The 17,901-nt window shown below is 53.7% G+C and overlaps 8 protein-coding genes across 8 annotated transcripts; 3 read left to right on the top strand and 5 right to left on the bottom strand.

Moving 5' to 3' along the window:
- Positions 1 to 398: 398 nt before the first annotated feature.
- On the top strand, positions 399 to 1,367 carry PIS1 (CDP-diacylglycerol--inositol 3-phosphatidyltransferase; the record flags this gene model as incomplete). The annotated part of the gene is made up of 3 exons (XM_041684857.1): positions 399 to 564; positions 621 to 997; positions 1,050 to 1,367. 3 exons carry the CDS (start codon positions 399 to 401, stop codon positions 1,365 to 1,367), a joined length of 861 nt encoding a protein of 286 aa, XP_041536948.1.
- Positions 1,368 to 2,068: 701 nt separating this feature from the next.
- On the top strand, positions 2,069 to 3,514 carry leu2A (3-isopropylmalate dehydrogenase LEU2; the record flags this gene model as incomplete). Its single annotated transcript, XM_041684868.1, has 6 exons — positions 2,069 to 2,119; positions 2,193 to 2,213; positions 2,284 to 2,352; positions 2,415 to 2,510; positions 2,578 to 3,205; positions 3,282 to 3,514. 6 exons carry the CDS (start codon positions 2,069 to 2,071, stop codon positions 3,512 to 3,514), a joined length of 1,098 nt encoding a protein of 365 aa, XP_041536949.1.
- A 286-nt stretch (positions 3,515 to 3,800) lies between these two features.
- Positions 3,801 to 5,410, bottom strand: DOC1 (anaphase promoting complex subunit DOC1; the record flags this gene model as incomplete). Its single annotated transcript, XM_041684880.1, has 2 exons — positions 3,801 to 4,648; positions 4,741 to 5,410. The coding sequence occupies 2 exons, from the start codon at positions 5,408 to 5,410 to the stop codon at positions 3,801 to 3,803; spliced, it is 1,518 nt and encodes a 505-aa protein (XP_041536950.1).
- Positions 5,411 to 5,747: 337 nt separating this feature from the next.
- PSD1 (phosphatidylserine decarboxylase 1) lies at positions 5,748 to 7,388 on the bottom strand (the record flags this gene model as incomplete). Its single annotated transcript, XM_041684891.1, has 1 exon — positions 5,748 to 7,388. One exon carries the CDS (start codon positions 7,386 to 7,388, stop codon positions 5,748 to 5,750), a length of 1,641 nt encoding a protein of 546 aa, XP_041536951.1.
- Positions 7,389 to 8,037: 649 nt separating this feature from the next.
- Positions 8,038 to 9,948, top strand: AKAW2_10232S (uncharacterized protein; the record flags this gene model as incomplete). The annotated part of the gene is made up of 2 exons (XM_041684902.1): positions 8,038 to 8,301; positions 8,368 to 9,948. The coding sequence occupies 2 exons, from the start codon at positions 8,038 to 8,040 to the stop codon at positions 9,946 to 9,948; spliced, it is 1,845 nt and encodes a 614-aa protein (XP_041536952.1).
- Positions 9,949 to 10,154: 206 nt separating this feature from the next.
- Positions 10,155 to 11,510, bottom strand: AKAW2_10233A (phosphoglycerate mutase family protein; the record flags this gene model as incomplete). Its single annotated transcript, XM_041684913.1, has 4 exons — positions 10,155 to 10,269; positions 10,373 to 10,981; positions 11,059 to 11,390; positions 11,475 to 11,510. The coding sequence occupies 4 exons, from the start codon at positions 11,508 to 11,510 to the stop codon at positions 10,155 to 10,157; spliced, it is 1,092 nt and encodes a 363-aa protein (XP_041536953.1).
- Positions 11,511 to 11,880: 370 nt separating this feature from the next.
- Positions 11,881 to 12,560, bottom strand: RPS22 (40S ribosomal protein uS8; the record flags this gene model as incomplete). Its single annotated transcript, XM_041684924.1, has 2 exons — positions 11,881 to 12,140; positions 12,428 to 12,560. 2 exons carry the CDS (start codon positions 12,558 to 12,560, stop codon positions 11,881 to 11,883), a joined length of 393 nt encoding a protein of 130 aa, XP_041536954.1.
- Positions 12,561 to 13,988: 1,428 nt separating this feature from the next.
- On the bottom strand, positions 13,989 to 17,115 carry KAP95 (karyopherin beta; the record flags this gene model as incomplete). The annotated part of the gene is made up of 9 exons (XM_041684935.1): positions 13,989 to 14,175; positions 14,227 to 14,335; positions 14,387 to 14,624; positions 14,679 to 15,011; positions 15,062 to 15,278; positions 15,338 to 15,966; positions 16,034 to 16,840; positions 16,923 to 16,981; positions 17,076 to 17,115. 9 exons carry the CDS (start codon positions 17,113 to 17,115, stop codon positions 13,989 to 13,991), a joined length of 2,619 nt encoding a protein of 872 aa, XP_041536955.1.
- Positions 17,116 to 17,901: the final 786 nt, after the last annotated feature.

Consider the following 17,901-nt stretch of genomic DNA (forward strand, 5'->3'; position numbering starts at 1 on the left):
CGAATCCTGTGGTCTTTGGCTTCTGACACAGGCGCGTCGCAAAAATAGCAGAAGGTACGTGTTCCACAAAGCTTTCAGGAGAATCTCCGGCGCCGTCGTCTTCTCTCAACCCCATCTGAACTTGCCTTGACCTCGGGGTCCGTTTCTAGTGAGACATTGTGAGATGTGCTAATGTTATTGTCTCCGTCTTTCTAGCCTTCTTACCCGACTGAGTTTTGCTGCTCCGATTGACTCGAAGCTTGCTTCGGACACGGTCCACTCGCCGTCCTCGTGGAACCCCTCGGATAGAGCTTCTCCTTCTTCCGTCAACTCCCCGTCGCCCAGGGTTTTCTTTCCCCCCGGAACCTACTACAAACTAGTTCTACTTTTGTTCCAGCATTCATATAAGTTTCGCCACGATGGGCCCCCGAACTAGATCACAGAAAGCCGCCGCCGAGCTGGAGGCAACTGACCCATCGCCGGCCGTTAACGGGACCTTGCAGGAGTCGCCAAAGAACGGTGCAGCAGTCACTGCTGATGGGGATGTGGAGGAAAACGTGTTTCTTTTTGCTCCGAACTTGATCGGTAAGAGCTCAGCGACACTATTGCAGTCTGACAACACCTAACTTGGATGGGTCTAGGATATGCGCGTGTTGTGTTGACGATGGCCTCCCTCTACTATATGCCTCTGCACCCGCGGACGTGCTCCCTCCTTTACAGCGTGTCGTGCCTGTTGGATGCTCTGGATGGATATGCGGCGCGCTACTATAACCAGTCTACCACATTTGGTGCGGTGCTGGACATGGTGACGGATCGGTGCACGACCGCGTGTCTGCTGGTCTTCCTGAGCTCCGCCTGGCCACGATGGGCCATTATCTTTCAGAGCTTGATCGCTTTGGACATGGCCAGTCACTACATGCACATGTACGCGACCCTGAGCATGGGAGGTTCCAGCCAGAGCCACAAGAAGGTGGAGGCTAGCCGCAGCTGGATCTTGTACCAGTATTACCACAGCAGGGTTCGTTGTTCCTTTGCGTCTCTTTCGTTCAACATGCTGACATGCGCCACAGACCGTTCTGTTCATCTGCTGCGCGCTGAATGAGCTGTTCTTCATTGGACTGTACCTGCTCTCTTTCTCTTCCCCCACCCTGTCTCCCTCCCTCCTGCAGCCTGTGAGCACTGCCAGCCCATGGAGTGCTGGGGCTCTGGAGATGGCGCGCGCCAACAAGATCGACAGCTTCTGGCCTTGGGTGATCACCGGCATTTCGGCTCCTGTCATGGCTCTGAAGCAGTTCATCAACGTTGTGCAGCTGGTCAAGGCGAGCAAGTGGCTGGTGGAGGGCGACATTGCTAGCCGCAAGGCCATGCGCAATGGCAAGAAGAACTAAGTCATGTTCTGACAGTTTGTGGCTGAAGTTGGCTTGTTCTAGCTACCAGTCAGCTCGACAATGACCGTTGGGCTACGTTCCCGGGATCTGGAGGAGTGATGTATGTTCCCCAACCGGGTCAGATATTTTCTGCATGGTTCTGGTGCTCTGGCTGTTCCGGACAGCTCAGAGTGGTCCAGGAGTCTCCCCATAATTTCCCTTACCCCATGTCTCTCTTCATTTTTCTATTTCTTTTCTCTGGCTCGAGGATATCGGTCATGTCTTAGTATATGTGATGGGCGGGACTGCGGCATATAAGGCTAGGTGTACAAACGTCTCAGGGCAAAAATGGGACGATATTGGAGGCGTGCTTTATTGATTCTCTACTTGCATGGCTTCTGTCTTTGTTTCAATGCTTTTTTCGTGTGATTAAATTGGCGCCGCCATCGTCGATAGCATTTTTAATCGGGACTACTAGAGTGGACACATTTACAGTGAGTCAATGTTAATAATAGCTGTAACTCCGGTGGTAAGCGTGGGTAAAAGTACATACGCCGCGCTAAACCGGGGGTGGACTAGGGCCGGCAGTGGCTCCGGTGTCGGCGCGGGGAGCCTCGCCAGCTGCCCCGCCAGTCCGTATAAGTTGTAGTTTATACCTCGTTCTCCTCCGCTCAATCGTCCACTTTCCCCCGTGCCAGACTATTCTTTTACTCGCCCTCATCATGCCCGCCTACAACATTGTCGTTTTCGCCGGTGACCACTGCGGTCCCGAGGTGAGTCCGCGCTGAGCCTATACCCATGTACAGCTCCGGACAATCGACTGACCTAGTGCCAACGTCAATCTAGGTTACCGCCGAGGCCATCAAGGTTAGCAAACCATGCTCAGCCCCGAATTGAGCTTCTAGACTTCCTGAATGCTAACTCTGCTTCACCACAGGTCCTCCGCGTCATTGAGAAGAGCCGCGATGACATCACCCTCAACCTCCAGGACCACCTGCTGGGCGGTGTACGTCCCAATCAAATCCTATGTATAACAGACCATAAAACGCTGACACTACAATTATACAGGCCTCCATTGACGCCACCGGCAACCCTCTGACCGACGAGGCCCTGACCGCGGCCAAGAACGCCGATGCCGTTCTCCTCGGTGCCATCGGTGGACCGGTACATTTTCCCCCCACCACCATACTCACCACCACCACCAACAACACGAACTAACCCAACCCAATAGAAATGGGGCACCGGCGCCGTCCGCCCGGAGCAAGGTCTCCTGAAGCTGCGCAAAGAAATGGGCACATTCGGCAACCTGCGTCCCTGCAACTTCGCCGCCCCTTCCCTGGTCGAGCACTCCCCCCTGAAAGCCTCAGTCTGCGAGGGCGTCGACTTCAACATCATCCGCGAACTGACGGGTGGAATCTACTTCGGAGACCGCAAGGAAGACGACGGCAGCGGCTACGCCATGGACACGGAGCCCTACTCTCGCGCCGAGATCGAGCGCATCACTCGCCTCGCCGCACACCTTGCCCTGCAGCACAACCCCCCTCTCCCCGTGTGGAGTCTGGATAAGGCCAATGTGCTGGCTACGAGTCGTCTGTGGAGAAAGACGGTCACTGAGGTCATGGCCAAGGAGTTCCCTCAGTTGAAGATTGAGCACCAGCTGATTGACTCGGCCGCTATGATTATGGTTAAGAACCCCCGCCAGTTGAACGGCATTATTGTTACGAGTAACCTGTTCGGTGATATCATTAGTGATGAGGCTAGTGTTATCCCTGGTTCTTTGGGTTTGTTGCCTAGTGCTAGTTTGAGTGGTATTCCCGATGGGAAGGCCCGGGTTAATGGTATTTATGAGCCTATTCATGGTATGTCCCCCCACCCCCACCACTTCTGAAGTCTGCTAGGGGTGGAAGTGCGGTTTACTAATTTAATCGCGTGCAGGCTCTGCTCCTGATATCGCCGGCAAGGGTATTGTTAACCCCGTTGCTGCTATTCTTTCCGTCGCTATGATGATGCAGTACTCTTTCGGTCGCTTCGATGAGGCCCGCGCTATTGAGGCTGCTGTTCGCAATGTCCTCGAGTCTGGTGTTCGTACTGGTGACATTGGTGGTAAGGCTACCACCAGCGAGGTTGGTGATGCTGTTGCCGCCGAGCTGGAGAAGTTGTTGAAGTAGTTAATTTGGGTTTGACATGATGAGGATGGGTGAAAAAGTATTGATTGTTGGGCGGGTGACCCGCATGAGATATGACTGGATCTAAATGATGAATATAATAATTACATTACTACTACTACTACGCACGCTACTCTAGTGATTGTCTTACTGGTACTACGTATTTAGTGAGGGGGGGAATGTATGACAGCTGCTGCGTGTATGACATATTGATGTATGTTTGTAAAAGGGGGGTATCTAAAACTCCGCGAAATGCTATCAATCGAGTCTGACAATGAATGACTACGTACTACCGAATGACAGGCTCGCCCATCCAATCCGGCTCCTCCAAACTCGTGACCACCTTGGAAACACCGTCACGCTCCATATCCTCATGCGTACTGGCTCTCAATGACCGTCTGGCACTGTGTCTCCGGACACGACCATCCGCCGACGCCGACGGCGCATTGCCCACCCTCTTCCTCTCATCATCTCTGGCAAACACCTGGAACCCACGTACATGCGTGTCTTTGCCGTTTTGATGATTCTCAATGATTCGCATTTGAATGACCATGGCTTTGAGCACGTTCCCCGCATACGGATCATCCTCTTCGTCGTCGTCATCGTCATCATCCTCATCTTCATCCTCATCCACGTCAACGTCAGGATCCTCAAAGATAAACCCGCCCCTTCTCTTCCCCTTCCCCTTCCTCCTCCTTCCCGGCTTCTTCTTCTGCTTCTTCCCTCCACCAGCACCAGCACCACCCTGCCTCTGCGCACTAGTAGTAACCCACCCCCCACTCCTCCCTCCCACCCCCTCCAACTCCACATCAACCCACCCACACGGCCCCTCACCTTCCCAATTAGCAAACTCAACCAGATCATTCCCGCCCATACCCGCCAGGAACGTCATCTTAGTAGGTGTATAACTCTCATCCATCTCGAAATCCAAATACACCCTGATGCGCACAATAGCCACCAGCTTGAAGAAATGCAAAGTGAGGGTATGCGGCTGCGGACCATCGGATTGCCAGTACTGCGTTGGAGACGGATGACGGAGAGCAGTCACACCACAGCCGGGCTTATGGGTCGAGACGGTCCAGCTAGCTAGGGAGGAGATTTCGCGGAGGTTAGCGGGGGGGGGAGTTGGGGATTTCTCTGTACATAAGATCGATTGAAAGATTAGGTTTATATGTATTTGAATAGGTTGACTGATAGCTGTAAAGTGGGGTGGTGGGAATGGTACATACCTCGCTCATGTAGCATCTCCGACTCACTACCAGCCTCCGGCTCAATCTCCACATCCTCTTCATCCCCTTCGACCTGCTCATCATGTTCCACTTCTTCTTCGTCTTCTTCCTCGATATCAGAAGGCTCCGCCACATCCACATCATGAGCAGGAAGCATTCCATCTTCCTCGGAGATAGACCGCTGGAACTGCCGCCGTCGGTGCCGGGTACGCTGATGGGCGATGGAACTGAGTGTTGTCTCATGGCTGAATCCGACCCCGTCGTACTCTTCTGGGATAGCGTCGTCCTCCTCTTCTTCTTCCTCGTCTTCGACATCCTCATCGTCCATCATCTGGTCCGCTGGGTGGTTGGGCGGACGGCCATGCACGCCGCGTCCGAAGAGGGAGAACAGGGCGGCCGTTGCGGCGGGGTTGTGGGCTGCATGCTGGCTGGGGTGACTGTGGAGGGGATGATCGGGGTCAAAGGTTCCGGAGGAAGGATGGAGCGTGGGAATGGAGAGGCCTTGGGACGGAGGAGTTTGGAATTGCGCGTGGTGGCCGAGGCGCGAGCGATTGGCGCGTTGGGGCGCCGGGGGTGGTTGTTGCGGTGCGTGGTGGGGGGTGGTGCTGTCGGAGGGGGAGGAGGTGTCTGGCGCGGGGTGTCGACGGAGCAGATGATGATGACGCGGCATGTTGGTTACAATTTGGTAGTAGTAATTATTGTGAATTGGCCATGGTTCGTGGGGTGATTGAGAGTGTTTGTTGATGCTGAATGGAGAATGGATGGAAAGCTTCATGGATGGACTGCCGTTATCAGTCACGTGTTTCTTATCGGGAGTCTTAGCAGTATACCTATGGGGTAAAATGAAATGAAGTTGAAATAGTTTAATTATTAGCTCAGCTGATAGCTGGGATGTACGGAAAAAGTGTATGATACATAAGCAAGCGCCTCGGATCTTCGTCCGGTGGTGCACAAATTGTTCTATATGGCTTTTTCTTTGGTGGTGAACTTCTGCCTGTATGTCACCCTCAGTTTTCAACATCAACGAATCCGAGTTTCTCTCCCATCTTAATGCGCTGGCCCTTCTCAATGGTCCAGTTGAATCCTCCCTCGCGTCGGCCCTCTTCCCAGCCCGCGTCGAAGGACTTACGGGTGCCCACTGGCGCCTCGAACACCAACACGATTGAGCTACCGAGTTGGAATCCGCCCATTTCCTCACCACGCTGCAGAGGGTGACCTCCCAGGGTTTGGCTGGCGTGGAGGTAGGTAGCCTCAACGAATCCAGGGTACTGCTCACCACGCTTGGCCGCAGCGGCGGCTGCCATGTCGGCCGCGGTGTCCGTGGTAAGGCTGTTAGTACGCAACTCGGCGTCAAAGTTCACCTTGATCGAGCCAACGTTCGTGGCACCCACGGGGGTATAGCTGAAGAAACCCCAACGCCAGCGGCCCAGCAGCACGACGCGTTCATTGAGGGTGAAGAGACCCGGCAGGTGGCGCTGCAGGTACGGGGACACCGAGAACAGTTCACCCGCAAAGTGACGACGGCTCTGCACCACCCACGGCACTGGCGAATGGAAGCGGTGGTAGTCACCTGGAGCAAGGTAGATCACGACATAGTAGAGAGCATTGTTGGACGTCGGCTTCGGGGCGTACCACGGCGCACCATCTCCACGAGCCAGATCAGCCTTGACTTCGGCTTCTGCAGAGGCTTTGTACGGGGTGGACGCATCGATGGATGCAGAACGCTTCCGGGCACCGCCCTGGTCTCCTGCAAGGAGCGTGGGAAGCGTATAGGAGATGCCGTTCATTTTGGCAAACTCCGCGTCCGCCAGGATTTTGGCTTCGGTTCCCTGGGCCGGCTCGCCCTGGTGGTCTGTGAACTTATCTGTGTGGTCGGCATGGTTTGGGGTCGCGGCACCCAACAGGGCGTCCAAGCTGTATGTGACACCCTTGACCTGCTCGACTTCACCACGTTCAATCAATCCAAATTGTAAGATACGTCCGTCGGAGGGTGCAAGAATAGCGCGAGTGTCCGGGTCCAGAGGCCGAACACCGGGTTTCAGCTTGCGATAGAAGAAGGCTGCCAGGTTGGGATAGGTGTGAAGGTCGGGTTCCTCAACCTCGTCTAGGTTGACGCCAAAGACCCAAGAGTAAAGTTTGAATCCCGGAACACGGAAATAATAAGGCAGCTCAATCTCATTGAAGCGCCCCCAGAGCCGCGATATAGCCTTGAGCGGCAAGGTAGACATAATCTGGACCTGCCATGGTCCACTCAGTCGGTGCTTTGGACGGGGGGGAGCTTTTTCGAAATCAAAAGTCTCGCCGGCAGCTTCTCTCTCTGCACGTTCACGTTCCGCCCGCTGGGCCTTGTAAAACTGCAGCAAGCCAAGCAAGCCGATACCGAGACCGACGGGGATGGGATACCATTCGACTTTGGTGTTTCGTAGGGCAAAACGGAGTCGGGAGCCAAAGGTGCTTCGAGGGGAAGGGTTTTCGTGGGAATTTTGATGCTGATACTGTTTCCAGGACTGCGAAAACTGCCTGGCACCGGTCTTACGACGACCAGTGGCCCGCAACGAGACTTCCATCAATCCTACCTTCTCCCCATGAGGGGAGACTGCGAACTTCCGGCAACACAGGGCAGAACGGCTGGTCAGGCACAGGGCCATAATGCGGTTCTACTTGGAGCAAGTCATCCCAGAGGGGGGCAGTAAAAGCAACAAGTGCGAGACACCTGCCCTCTGATCACGGAACCGGAATCAACCGAGGAAGCAGCTGTGATTGCAGGATGGGATCGTCAATCTTATGACAGTCAAAACACAAAAACCCGTGATCGGCATCGGGTTTGCTGCTTCACCGCCGGGCAGAATCCCCTCTGTCCGCGCGGCTTCACTTGTCATGGTTGCCTGTCTCCGATCTGTTGGTTGATCTGTGTGGTTAGGTGCTTCATTGTTCTGGACAGCTTGTGGGCGTGAATGTGAGATCGTTTTTAACTGACAATTATAGCTGTTCTGCTTTATATTGCTTGGCTCGTGTGGTTGTGGCCAGTCACATCTCAGGGTTGAAAAGGACACCGTCATCATTCCGGCTTCTTGTATACTTCTCCCGCGGTCCCTGGCTGTCTGGTTCATGCACATCAACTGCCACTTGGCACTTGTTCAGATTGTCATTGTGTGCACTCGACGTGACTGATCCGACGTTTATCATTTACTTCTGATAAAAACTGCTGTCTCTCTTCCAGTAAGCATTGCGACTACGATTATGCGCCTGTGATCGTCTACTTCCAACATCTCTCCGCAAGGACAGAACAACTCCAGGATGACCGCGTCTTCTGAGAACCAGCCCGCTCTGGCGGACTCTCCGCAGAGCATAGTACTACATGTGTTATGTCCATCTTTACCTCCTCCCAACCGATTCACTCTCCACGACATCTCCCTGTCCATCACCATCTCCTCTCTCAAAGCTCGAATCGCGCAGACCATTCCGAGCGAACCATCACCTGAGACTCAAAGGTTGATATACCGGGGAAAGCCCCTGACGAACGATGCCGTGGCGCTGAATGATGTGTTAGAGTCATCAAATGTGTGCATACTCCCAATTCCCTGCTCCTCATGTAGTTGGCAGATACTAACAGTGATGCTTTCCCAGGATACCGAGTATTCCATACACCTCGTCCTTCCTCCTGCCCCCGCTCCCCATGCTTCAACTTCTGCCAGAGCTCCTGCTCCAATCCCGCGGGGAGCTTCAGGACATCCCGCACCTCAGAGCCCATTCGCATCGAATCGATTCACGCCGCAGCACCTGCCTCACGGACAAGAGATCAGGTATCGAGGCCCCGCATTGCCCGCTGTTCCCCATGAGGCAGAGATCGGACTTGCTCTGAGGCGGAATATTGAGGCTATTCGCCGACAGATCGACATGCAGGAACGGGGCGGACCGTTGGGAGGCGTCGCGGCAGGCACCGCGGGGGCTACTTCCACGACTACGACAGCTTCGTTTGCTCAGCAACCTGCATGGCCACACGTAGCTCCCGGTCTGTCGCACCCAGGACACTCGTCCGTCTCGTCTGATTCCACATTGGCTTCCGGTCTGTCGGGGACAACCAATGCCAATAGCAATTTCCCCGAAGAAGTCCGATTGCGCCTACAGATCCTCAGAAACCAGATTGCGTTTGGCGAAGAGCAACTGAACCGAGGGGTTGCGCCCCCAATGGACCATATCATTCGCATACGTACACAATTGTTCGCCCTGCTCGACGACCAATATCAGAACCCACATGCTGAACGCGACGGCTCGATTGAATCGTTGCTTACCCGCGTCTTCAACATCTATACCCGCGCCGATCAGCTCCGCGTCTCGCAAGCTCGAACCACGCCCCCACCTGTTCTATCTGGACCTCCCAATCCCACACCAGGGCAAGCTCCTCTGTACCTCCTCTCGTCTCCAAACGGCTATCAAGCCTTGGTTGCATCTCCCCGCGGCGCAGAAACGATGCAGTCGTCTCTCGATGCGCTCCGAGCCATGCACTCCCCAACTGGAGCATCGGCGCCTCGTACGGGTGCCCCGCCGGAGATTCACAATGCCAACGCAGTCGTCATGGAGAACATCGTCCGACAGGCCGTACTCAATCAGCGCCTCGAAAACAACGGACAGTTGAGCTTCACGCGCAATCTCCGACGCATGTGGCTGTTTGTGCGCTTGTATTTCTTCTGCTACATGTTCAGCGAACCGGGCACATGGTCTCGCGTGGTGTACGTGACTCTGGCCGTCCTCGTCTCGCTTCTGTCAGAAACCGGGGTCCCACAGCAATTGTATCGAATGCTTGTGGCGCCAGTGCAACGACACCTGGAAGGACTGGTTCATTTCGCTCCGGACGAGCCGGCCCCAGCACCATCTGGCACGCAGTCAACTGGCCAAAGGAATGTTCCTCTTGCTCAGCGAACCGGACTGCGACACCAACTGCGACGGGTGGAACGGTCCTTGGCGCTGTTCATTGCAAGCTTGGTTCCCGGCGTGGGCGAGAGACACGTAGAAGTGCGCAACGCTGCAGAAGCGGCCCGGAACGCAGAGCGTGCAAGAGAGGAAGAAGAGCGGCGTCGACGGGAGGAGGAGGCCACCAACGCAGGCACGACTGGTGAGGCACAGACACAGGCTCAGCAGAGCGGCGAGAACGAACAGAGAGAGACGGGCGAGAACGCACCCAACACGATACCCCCAACTGAGAATTAGCCATAGCGGAGCCATTAGACTTGTACTGAGTATACTCGGTGATTCGAAACTTGAGTTCATGATGTATTGATAGTTGCGATCATATTTCCATACCGCCTAATGCGGCAAGATATCTAGTCTATTAGCGCAAATATATTTACTACAGCCTGAGTGTACTTTATCCCCGATGACATCCACATCCACACCCAAGTCCCATATCATGGTATCTATAACTTACTCCCCCCCAAATCAGTCTCAACCGACGACTCCACACTAGAAGTCGGGGTAGCCGACGGACCAGCCATAGGACCCGTATCAAACGACTCATCACCATCGAAGTGCCTATACCAGCGAACAGTTAGCAAACAACCACCATCCCATACCGAACCAAACCAAGACAAAAACGAATATTTATGAAAAAGGAGAAGAGAGAAACAGAACATACCATCCCCTCTCCGCCCCACCACTCAAAAACCCACAATCCCCATTCCTCACACACTCCCACCCCCCAGCAACTCCCTTGCCCCCCTTCCAATCAGGAACCTTCACCCCTCCATCTAGTAGTACCTCCGTTCCCGGCGCAAGCTCACCACCATCTTCCCCTTCTCCATCATCCCTAACACCCTCCCCCTCCCCTCCTCTCCTCCTGACGAAGGTACTTACCCCGGCCGTATACACCTTAAAATCCTCAACCGAAGAATCCCCCGGCATTATCCCCGTCAAGGCCCGTCCCATAGCGATCAGCGGGGCAGCATGCGAGCAGATCAGAATTGCTTTGCTGGTCCGTTGGGCAGGAGGGAGTGATTTCTCGATAGTGGATATTTCCTCGTCGACGGAGGTGATCAGGGCTGAGAGGGTAGTTGCGACGCGGTCGTGGAGTTGGGCAATGGTTTCGCCGCGGGTGGAGGGGTGGAGGATTGGGTTGTAGGTATGTCCGTGTTCATGTACATGTTCATGTTGGGATGGGAGAAGGATGGTAGGGAAGTGGGTGGATAGGACTGAGGCCGGTGCGGGGGTTGGGTGGTGGAAGAAGGTTGTAGGGCCGAACCATTCTCTGTTTCGGTTTTGTTGTTTTTCATTAGTATATCGGTTTTCGTTATAGTTTAGTTGGTGTGGAGGGGGGCAACGTACCCCAGGCCGGGTTCAGTGCGGACGGTTAGGTCGGCGTGGGTGTCGATTGCGGGGGGTTCGTTGATATGATCCGGGGAGGAGGTGGATGTCTGCTGCTGCTGTTTCAATGCTTCGACAGTGGGTTGGATTGTCTGCAGACATCGGTAGAATGGACTGCTGTAGATGCGAAACGGCTTGGGGGATATGTTGTCGCTGGTGAAATGGGCGGCCAGTTCGTGGGATTGGCGCACGCCGTGAGATGTTAGGGTTGGGTCTGCTGGGTTACCGGTTGGAGTAGGGAATTGGGCGTGGTAGGTGCCGGTTTTGTAGTCGATTGTCCAGTTGAGGCGGTGCTGGAGATATATTGTTAGTGTTGGGGATAGGATATGGAGGGAGGGGGGTGGGGGGAGTAGTATGTGGTTGGTGCGTGGACTTACGCCATGGCGGGTGAGGTATATTGTGTCTAGAGGCATGTTTACAGGACACGAATATAAAGATTGGAGAAGATAGGGAGGGCGGGAGTGAAAGTAGTTGTGAGTTGTGCCGGTTAAAGATGGTGTTGATAAATGGATAAGGGAGATGTTGCGGGGAAACTTGGGGCGGCGGTCAGACCTCGGCCCGGCCAAGTCTTAGATCTACTCTGCAGCTAATAATTACACTACTTGCATATGTTGTAGAACAATAATGATGACGGGAATCAGTTCATTCGCGAGATCACTCGATCAATAACTATCTAGACATCTCTGCCGGGTATCGATCCAACTCCGCCAAGCCACGAGAGTTCATCCCTCGCACCACAAACTAGATCCTCGCCATCAAAAAAAATCTTCCAGGGTAAACTTTTTAGTAGAAGAAACCGAGGAGCTTGCCGGCAACGTGCTTGCGGCGAGCCTCCTCGTGGTCCATGATACCAGCGGAGGTGGTCAGGACGACGTAACCGAACTGACGGGAGGGGAGGAGCTGAGTGGCCCACTTCTCGAGGTCACGGAGCTGAACGGGGTAACGGGGGTTGATGACACCGCACTTGTTCAGACGGCCGTTGAGCTGGATGACGATCTTGCCGGAGCGGTGGTCGTCAACCTCCTCGAACTCGCCAATGTAGCCTGAAGAAGGAAAGATAATCAGCAATTTGTCGCGGTGATTTAAAAGTTAACCAAACACAGAAGAAATAAAAGAGTTCCGGAAACTTGTAAGATCGCCGCCATGTTGTAAACAACACTTGTCAATATCTCGGGCACTTAAAGGGCGAAAGCCGTGGTTGGTCTATAACCGTCGCCTAGTTATCAACCCGAATTTTTCTTCATTCATCTCCTTGGCGGATCGACCTTGCAAGTGCCCCGGAACTCTTCTTTTTCTTGTGGCATTTGGTAATGCGTGGACATGAACATACCGTGCTTCTGCATGACGGAAAGGAACTTGATGATGACCTTGGAGGAAGGGCGGATCAGGACCTGACGGCGACCGCTCTTCTCGGCGTTGTTGATGGCGTTAAGCGCATCGTTGAGGACGGAAGTCTTGACCATTTTGACGGTGTAGAATCGAGATTCTCAAATCGAGGAATCGAAGGATATGAGGTATCTAAATATTTACGATGCCCAGTCCTCACACCATCGGTGAGGAATTGGGTCCATAATAGTCAGCCACCAGTAGTCCTCGAGCGCAAAGAGTGCCCCTTTTGCATAAACAAGGGTTCTTCAGCCCGTGCCGTAGTGAGGAAAGCGTATCACCCGGTCCTCCGATCATCGTATGCTGTCGGTTACTACACCAGCAAGGCCGAATATGCGGATTTCCATGGTGATTGCTCCCTCAGACTAGCTGGGAGGCTGTAGAATAGGGCGAAACAACGATTGATACATACCTCGAGGGATGTGTCGACGACGTCGGTAAGATCGAGTGTAGGAGGAAGAATCTCGCGGATCTTTTGGAGGTGAGAAGTTTTCGCTGTGCGGCCACTAGGGCTGCCGATCCGTGCCCTTATCAGTCACGTGTTTCTCACCGCTTTAATCGATGCCTCAGGCATAAACTTGTTTCTTGGCCTTTACTTTGTACTGGGAACATCAAGTTCGACGCCTATGACCAATTTCAATGTAAACCGATTTCTTTAGGGCTCTTAAAAAGTTTCGACTTCATCTTATTTACTTTGCAGGCCGCATATTTGACTCGTGCATAACAGTGTAATGCCACATCCTATACCTTGGGCTTTTGATCACCATGGTAGTGGACTTGAATATGAAGACAAGTCTATCCCGACAATCACTCGGTTACGCATTACTATTTGCTCTCATGCTGTTTCTTGCTTTTTACCATTCTCTATACAGGTCTTTTGGTAGGATGAGGTGATACGTGGAGCAGGGTCAAGGGATTCGTGACAGTGTTTCTCAAAGGGGGTTGGTTACATGACTTCTCGGGCATACATGATAATGCTAAAGAACCTCTGTCTAATTAAAACTGATGTGGGGGCGCAAAGATGTGGCAAAGTGGATAGTAATAGTAGAGGAGAAGATCGAAACAAAAAGGCCGGAAGGAAAAGTGCAAACATGCATTGCGAGATGTCATGACAACAGGGGTCCGAAAGCAGGGGGTTCGTGCCGGACAGAGGGCCGAGGTGTTGGGGAGGGGGAGAAGGGGAAGGTGCGGGGGAAGGGGTAAGGGTGCTCAAAAGGTGTCATACATCGGTGATAGGGAGAGGGTCGTTGGGCAGGGGTGGTGATATACGGGTGGTGGAAACACTAGCCCTTATGCGCTGATTCACTGGGCACGGCCTAGTGAACCCTAGGATTTGAGCAATCAGTAGCACAATGCGACTGGGGTTCCCGTGTGGGGACGGGTACTCGGGGGAGCAGAGACAATGTCGTTGCTACCCTGAGAGCACCGACGGATGAGGTCGTCCTCCTAGGGGTGCGGTCTCGGAAGCGAGCACCTGGGTTTGACTAGCAGCACATAACAGCGGCTTACGCCATTGCTGCGGCAGTGGACATCGTGATTTGACGCTTGACCTGCTCACGAGTCCACCGGGCGGTGTCAATGGTACGAGATCCAAACTCCCTGTTGGTCCTCGTCTCACGGACCAGACTGGTGACCCAGTCGTTACGGAAGTAGGCAGCAAACTCGCCGTTGGGGAAGGCATCAGCCAGATCACTAAAGCATATTAGTCACGAGGCCAGAATTGCGAGAGTGAAGGAAACTTACCCAATAACACCCATGGTTGCCCTCATCAGACCCTCGCTGCGGTTGAAATCCTGGGAAATGGTATGGAGCAACTGGAAGATGTGATCCACGAAGGGATGAAGTTGGGAGACTGGTATCATGTTAGTGAAGTGTTCGTTGCTACTTTCCAAAAATAACGTACCTTGCGGCTTGCCCTTGTAGGACAGGAGGATACCACCCCAGGCATCCATGATACCCTCACGCAGCGAGACAATGTACTCTTGCATCTCGGGGGTCACGTCGTTGCTGGCGGTCACAACAGAGGCCTGGTGAAGAACCTGGGCAACGACGTTGAGGTAGGTGTCGAACTGGGTGCCAATAGCCTGAGCAATATCACCGAATGTCTCAAGGATGGCAGGCTTCAGCACGTTGGTCGAGGACTAAGGCAGTGTTAGCAGTTGTTTGTATTCATGTAGCGAGAATTGGTTCCTTACCCTCAGGATTGTGAGAAGGGCGTTCATGAAACCGTCGCAGTAAGGCTGCACCCGCTCGTTCAAGGCACGCGAAATGTCGCTGACCAGGCCGATGGCCATAGAGCAGAGACCAGGCTCTTCCTGGTTCTCCAGGGCCTTGTACAGGAAGGGGGCAAAGTTATCCATGTACTTGATGAAGTCATCCTCCAAGGCACCCGCAATGGCACCGATCGTGGCGAATACAACATCAGGGACACTGGACTTGGGAGGAACAGTGGCCAAGATCTGAAGCATGACCTGCATGATGCGGTCGGCTTGGGGCTTGATCTCAGTCTCGAGTCGTTGAACGACAGCCTATAAAGTCAGTCACAGCTGGAGGAATGCCAGAGATGGGATACACATACAAGTACAACGCTAGTAATGCTAGTCTGCATCTCTTCCAAGGTGATGCGGTCCTCAACGCTAACCACTTGTTGTTGCATGGGGATGGTGTGCTCCAGGCGCTGAAGCATGACGTCGGAGAGGTTGCCCACAAGGGGAAGGCTGTCATTGGCAGCGTTGGTCACAAAGGAGTTGAGGACTTCGTATCCAGCAGTACGGAGCTGGTTGTCTGCATCTTGTCTGCAATCAAGTTAGCGCCTGGCTTAGACAGTTAGATGAAGCTTCGATTACTGGCGTACCTCTCAGTAAGAGCAAGGAGCGACTTGACACTGTCCTCGAAGTGCTTGGACAGAGGGTTGGTCTGGGCGCCATAGTCGCCGGCAAAACGATCGGCAACGTTCATCAGGGCCCAGCAGCAGGAGCTGGCGATCTTGGGAGAGCTTGCCAAGCCGTTGAACAGGCAAGTGATGAGGGGTTGGAGGTGCACGTCAGGGTCAAGGGTTTCAGAGCAGAAGTCACAGACACGGCCAAGAGCGTAGGCGACCGAATCACGGACCTGGATGGAGCTGTCCTGCATCATGCCGACGAGGACGGGAAGAGCCTGCTTGATGAGAGGCTCCAGGACCTTGGGATCGGGGCCATCCATGATGGCGCCGAATGCCGCAACTGCAGCATCCCTGTGGCGCCAATCCTCGTTACGGATGTTCTCCTCCACAAAGGTCAAGACAGGCTGGATCACATCACCCTGCACGCATTGAGCGTAGAGCTGCAGGGCCTGGTAAGCAGCGCGAGAGACGTTGTACTCATCGTCCGTGGCATCCTCATCCTGTCTGCACATGGCCTGCAGGAGGACGGGAACGACTTCCCGGCAGGCGACGCGGGCAAAGCCAAAGAAGGGGCGGACCTCGGGGAGACCCTCTGCTTGTGCCTATTTGACTCACCATTAGCCACGATATCCACAACATAGCTGTTTTCAGGTAATGGATAAGACTTACCGCCGCGTTGTCATCCTCAATAGCGTATTCCTCCTCACAAACGGTGCACCAGAATTCAATGGCCAGCTTAGCCACATCCTCCTCCTCGCTCTTCATTCCCATGATCGACAGGCCAAACAGAGCCTTCTCCATGTAGAAGCGCATCTTATCATAGTAGGCACCCATGATACGGTTCAGGCAACCGAATGCGCCCGCCTGCACACGCAGATCATCGGCCTGTGTCGCTTCGCACACCACCTGCATGATGTAGTTCCGCTCACCCTCGTTCTCCATGTTCGACCGCACGAAGTCAACGGAATCACTGAGGGCCTTGATGGCGGCGAATCGGATGTCCATGTTCTGCTCCTCGCGCCGAGCACCCTGAACGACGGCGGTCAGGATAGCATTGGAGTGGGCAGCCAAGCTCTCGCGAAGCTCAGCATCCTGGGACTCGCAAATGAAGCCGATGGTGACCAGGGAGGCCTGCTTCAGTTGATCAGAACCACTCGCGACATTCTGGACGAGGATGTTCATCAGCTCCGGCCACTCGTTCCGGGGAAGTTCGATAGCAGCGATGGAGACGATGAATTGGGCGGCAGACTGGCCGGCGCGGCCATCCTTCGAGTTAAGCGTCTTGAGGCCAAGCTCCTTGACCTGTGCCTTGATTTCTGGGGTAATTTGCTGTAGCCATTTTGTTTGGACCTCCTGGAGCTTTGCGAGGTCTCTGTAAGTGAAAGCGTTCTTCAAAGCGATACCGGCAGCGGTACGGATGTGGGACGCGGAATCTTCGTTTGCGAGTTCCTGACCGAGTGTGACAAGGTACTGGGCCTGAAGTCCGGCGAAAAAGAGTCATGATTAGTATGTTTGATACAAGACCAATTACTAGCAAGAGGATAAGTCTAGAACTTACGAAGTCAACCTCCGCCGCGTGGGCCAACTGCTGTTCGGCATGGGAACGAGTCGCCGCATCTATATTTGCCAGCAAGATAGCCTGTTAGTGATTCTGATGCCTTATTCTAGTAACATAATCTGAACACAAGAAGGGGCGAAAGCAAAAAATTACCTGGCGAGAGGGTACTCTCCAACACCTGAGTGACGTTCATGTTGCCGTATGCGGAAAACCGAAGCAAGCGATCACAAGCGAAAAGGACAATAAGAAAAGAGAAGGTGAAAGAGCTGTTCTGACTCAAAGAGAAACAAAGCAGACAGAACCAGGCTATTAAAAAACCGTCCACAACAAAAGAGTGGTAGTGTGGACAGGAGATGGGGGATTATCTCTGGAGGATGGAGGGCAGAGGTTGTTTTTGTGGATTATGACGAGGCATGCACCAGGTCTTCCGGGGGGGTAGAGGAGGGCGAAAAGACGGCGGTGGTGCACGCCAGGACCAAGCAAAACAAGAGGAAAAAGGAAAGCCCCAGGGTCGGATAAACAGACACGGACGGGGTGTAGGATGAAAAGACAAGGATGTCGAAGCTATGCGGATTGAGGAGAGGGGAGAAAAGGAAGTACTGGGGGGAGGAAGTAGCAAGAAGCGAGAAGGAGAGAGAAAGAGAGGGATCAATAATAATGTGAGGGCGATTCCCTTCAATTTGCAGTTCCAGCAGAAGAATGGACGAGCAACTGCGAATCGACCAGTCAGCGCCCGCCAGAGCCCTGTGAGCCCTGCTCTCTTATTGGCTGAGACCCGCGGAATTCTTAGGCTTAGTCATTTCACGTGACCAATTGGTGGTCGGTGACGGCTAGTCAGTGACTCGTCCAGATTCGTAGCGACCGGAGAAAAATAGAGGAACAAGGCGATATGATCCCAGGAGATTTTATTATTATTATGCAGAACCTCTCTATTGCATTCCGCTATCACATAGCTAGTAGATAAGTACTATCAGACAAT

This window comes from Aspergillus luchuensis, chromosome 1 (assembly GCF_016861625.1).
Source record: "Aspergillus luchuensis IFO 4308 DNA, chromosome 1, nearly complete sequence".
Classification (NCBI taxonomy): domain Eukaryota; kingdom Fungi; phylum Ascomycota; class Eurotiomycetes; order Eurotiales; family Aspergillaceae; genus Aspergillus; species Aspergillus luchuensis.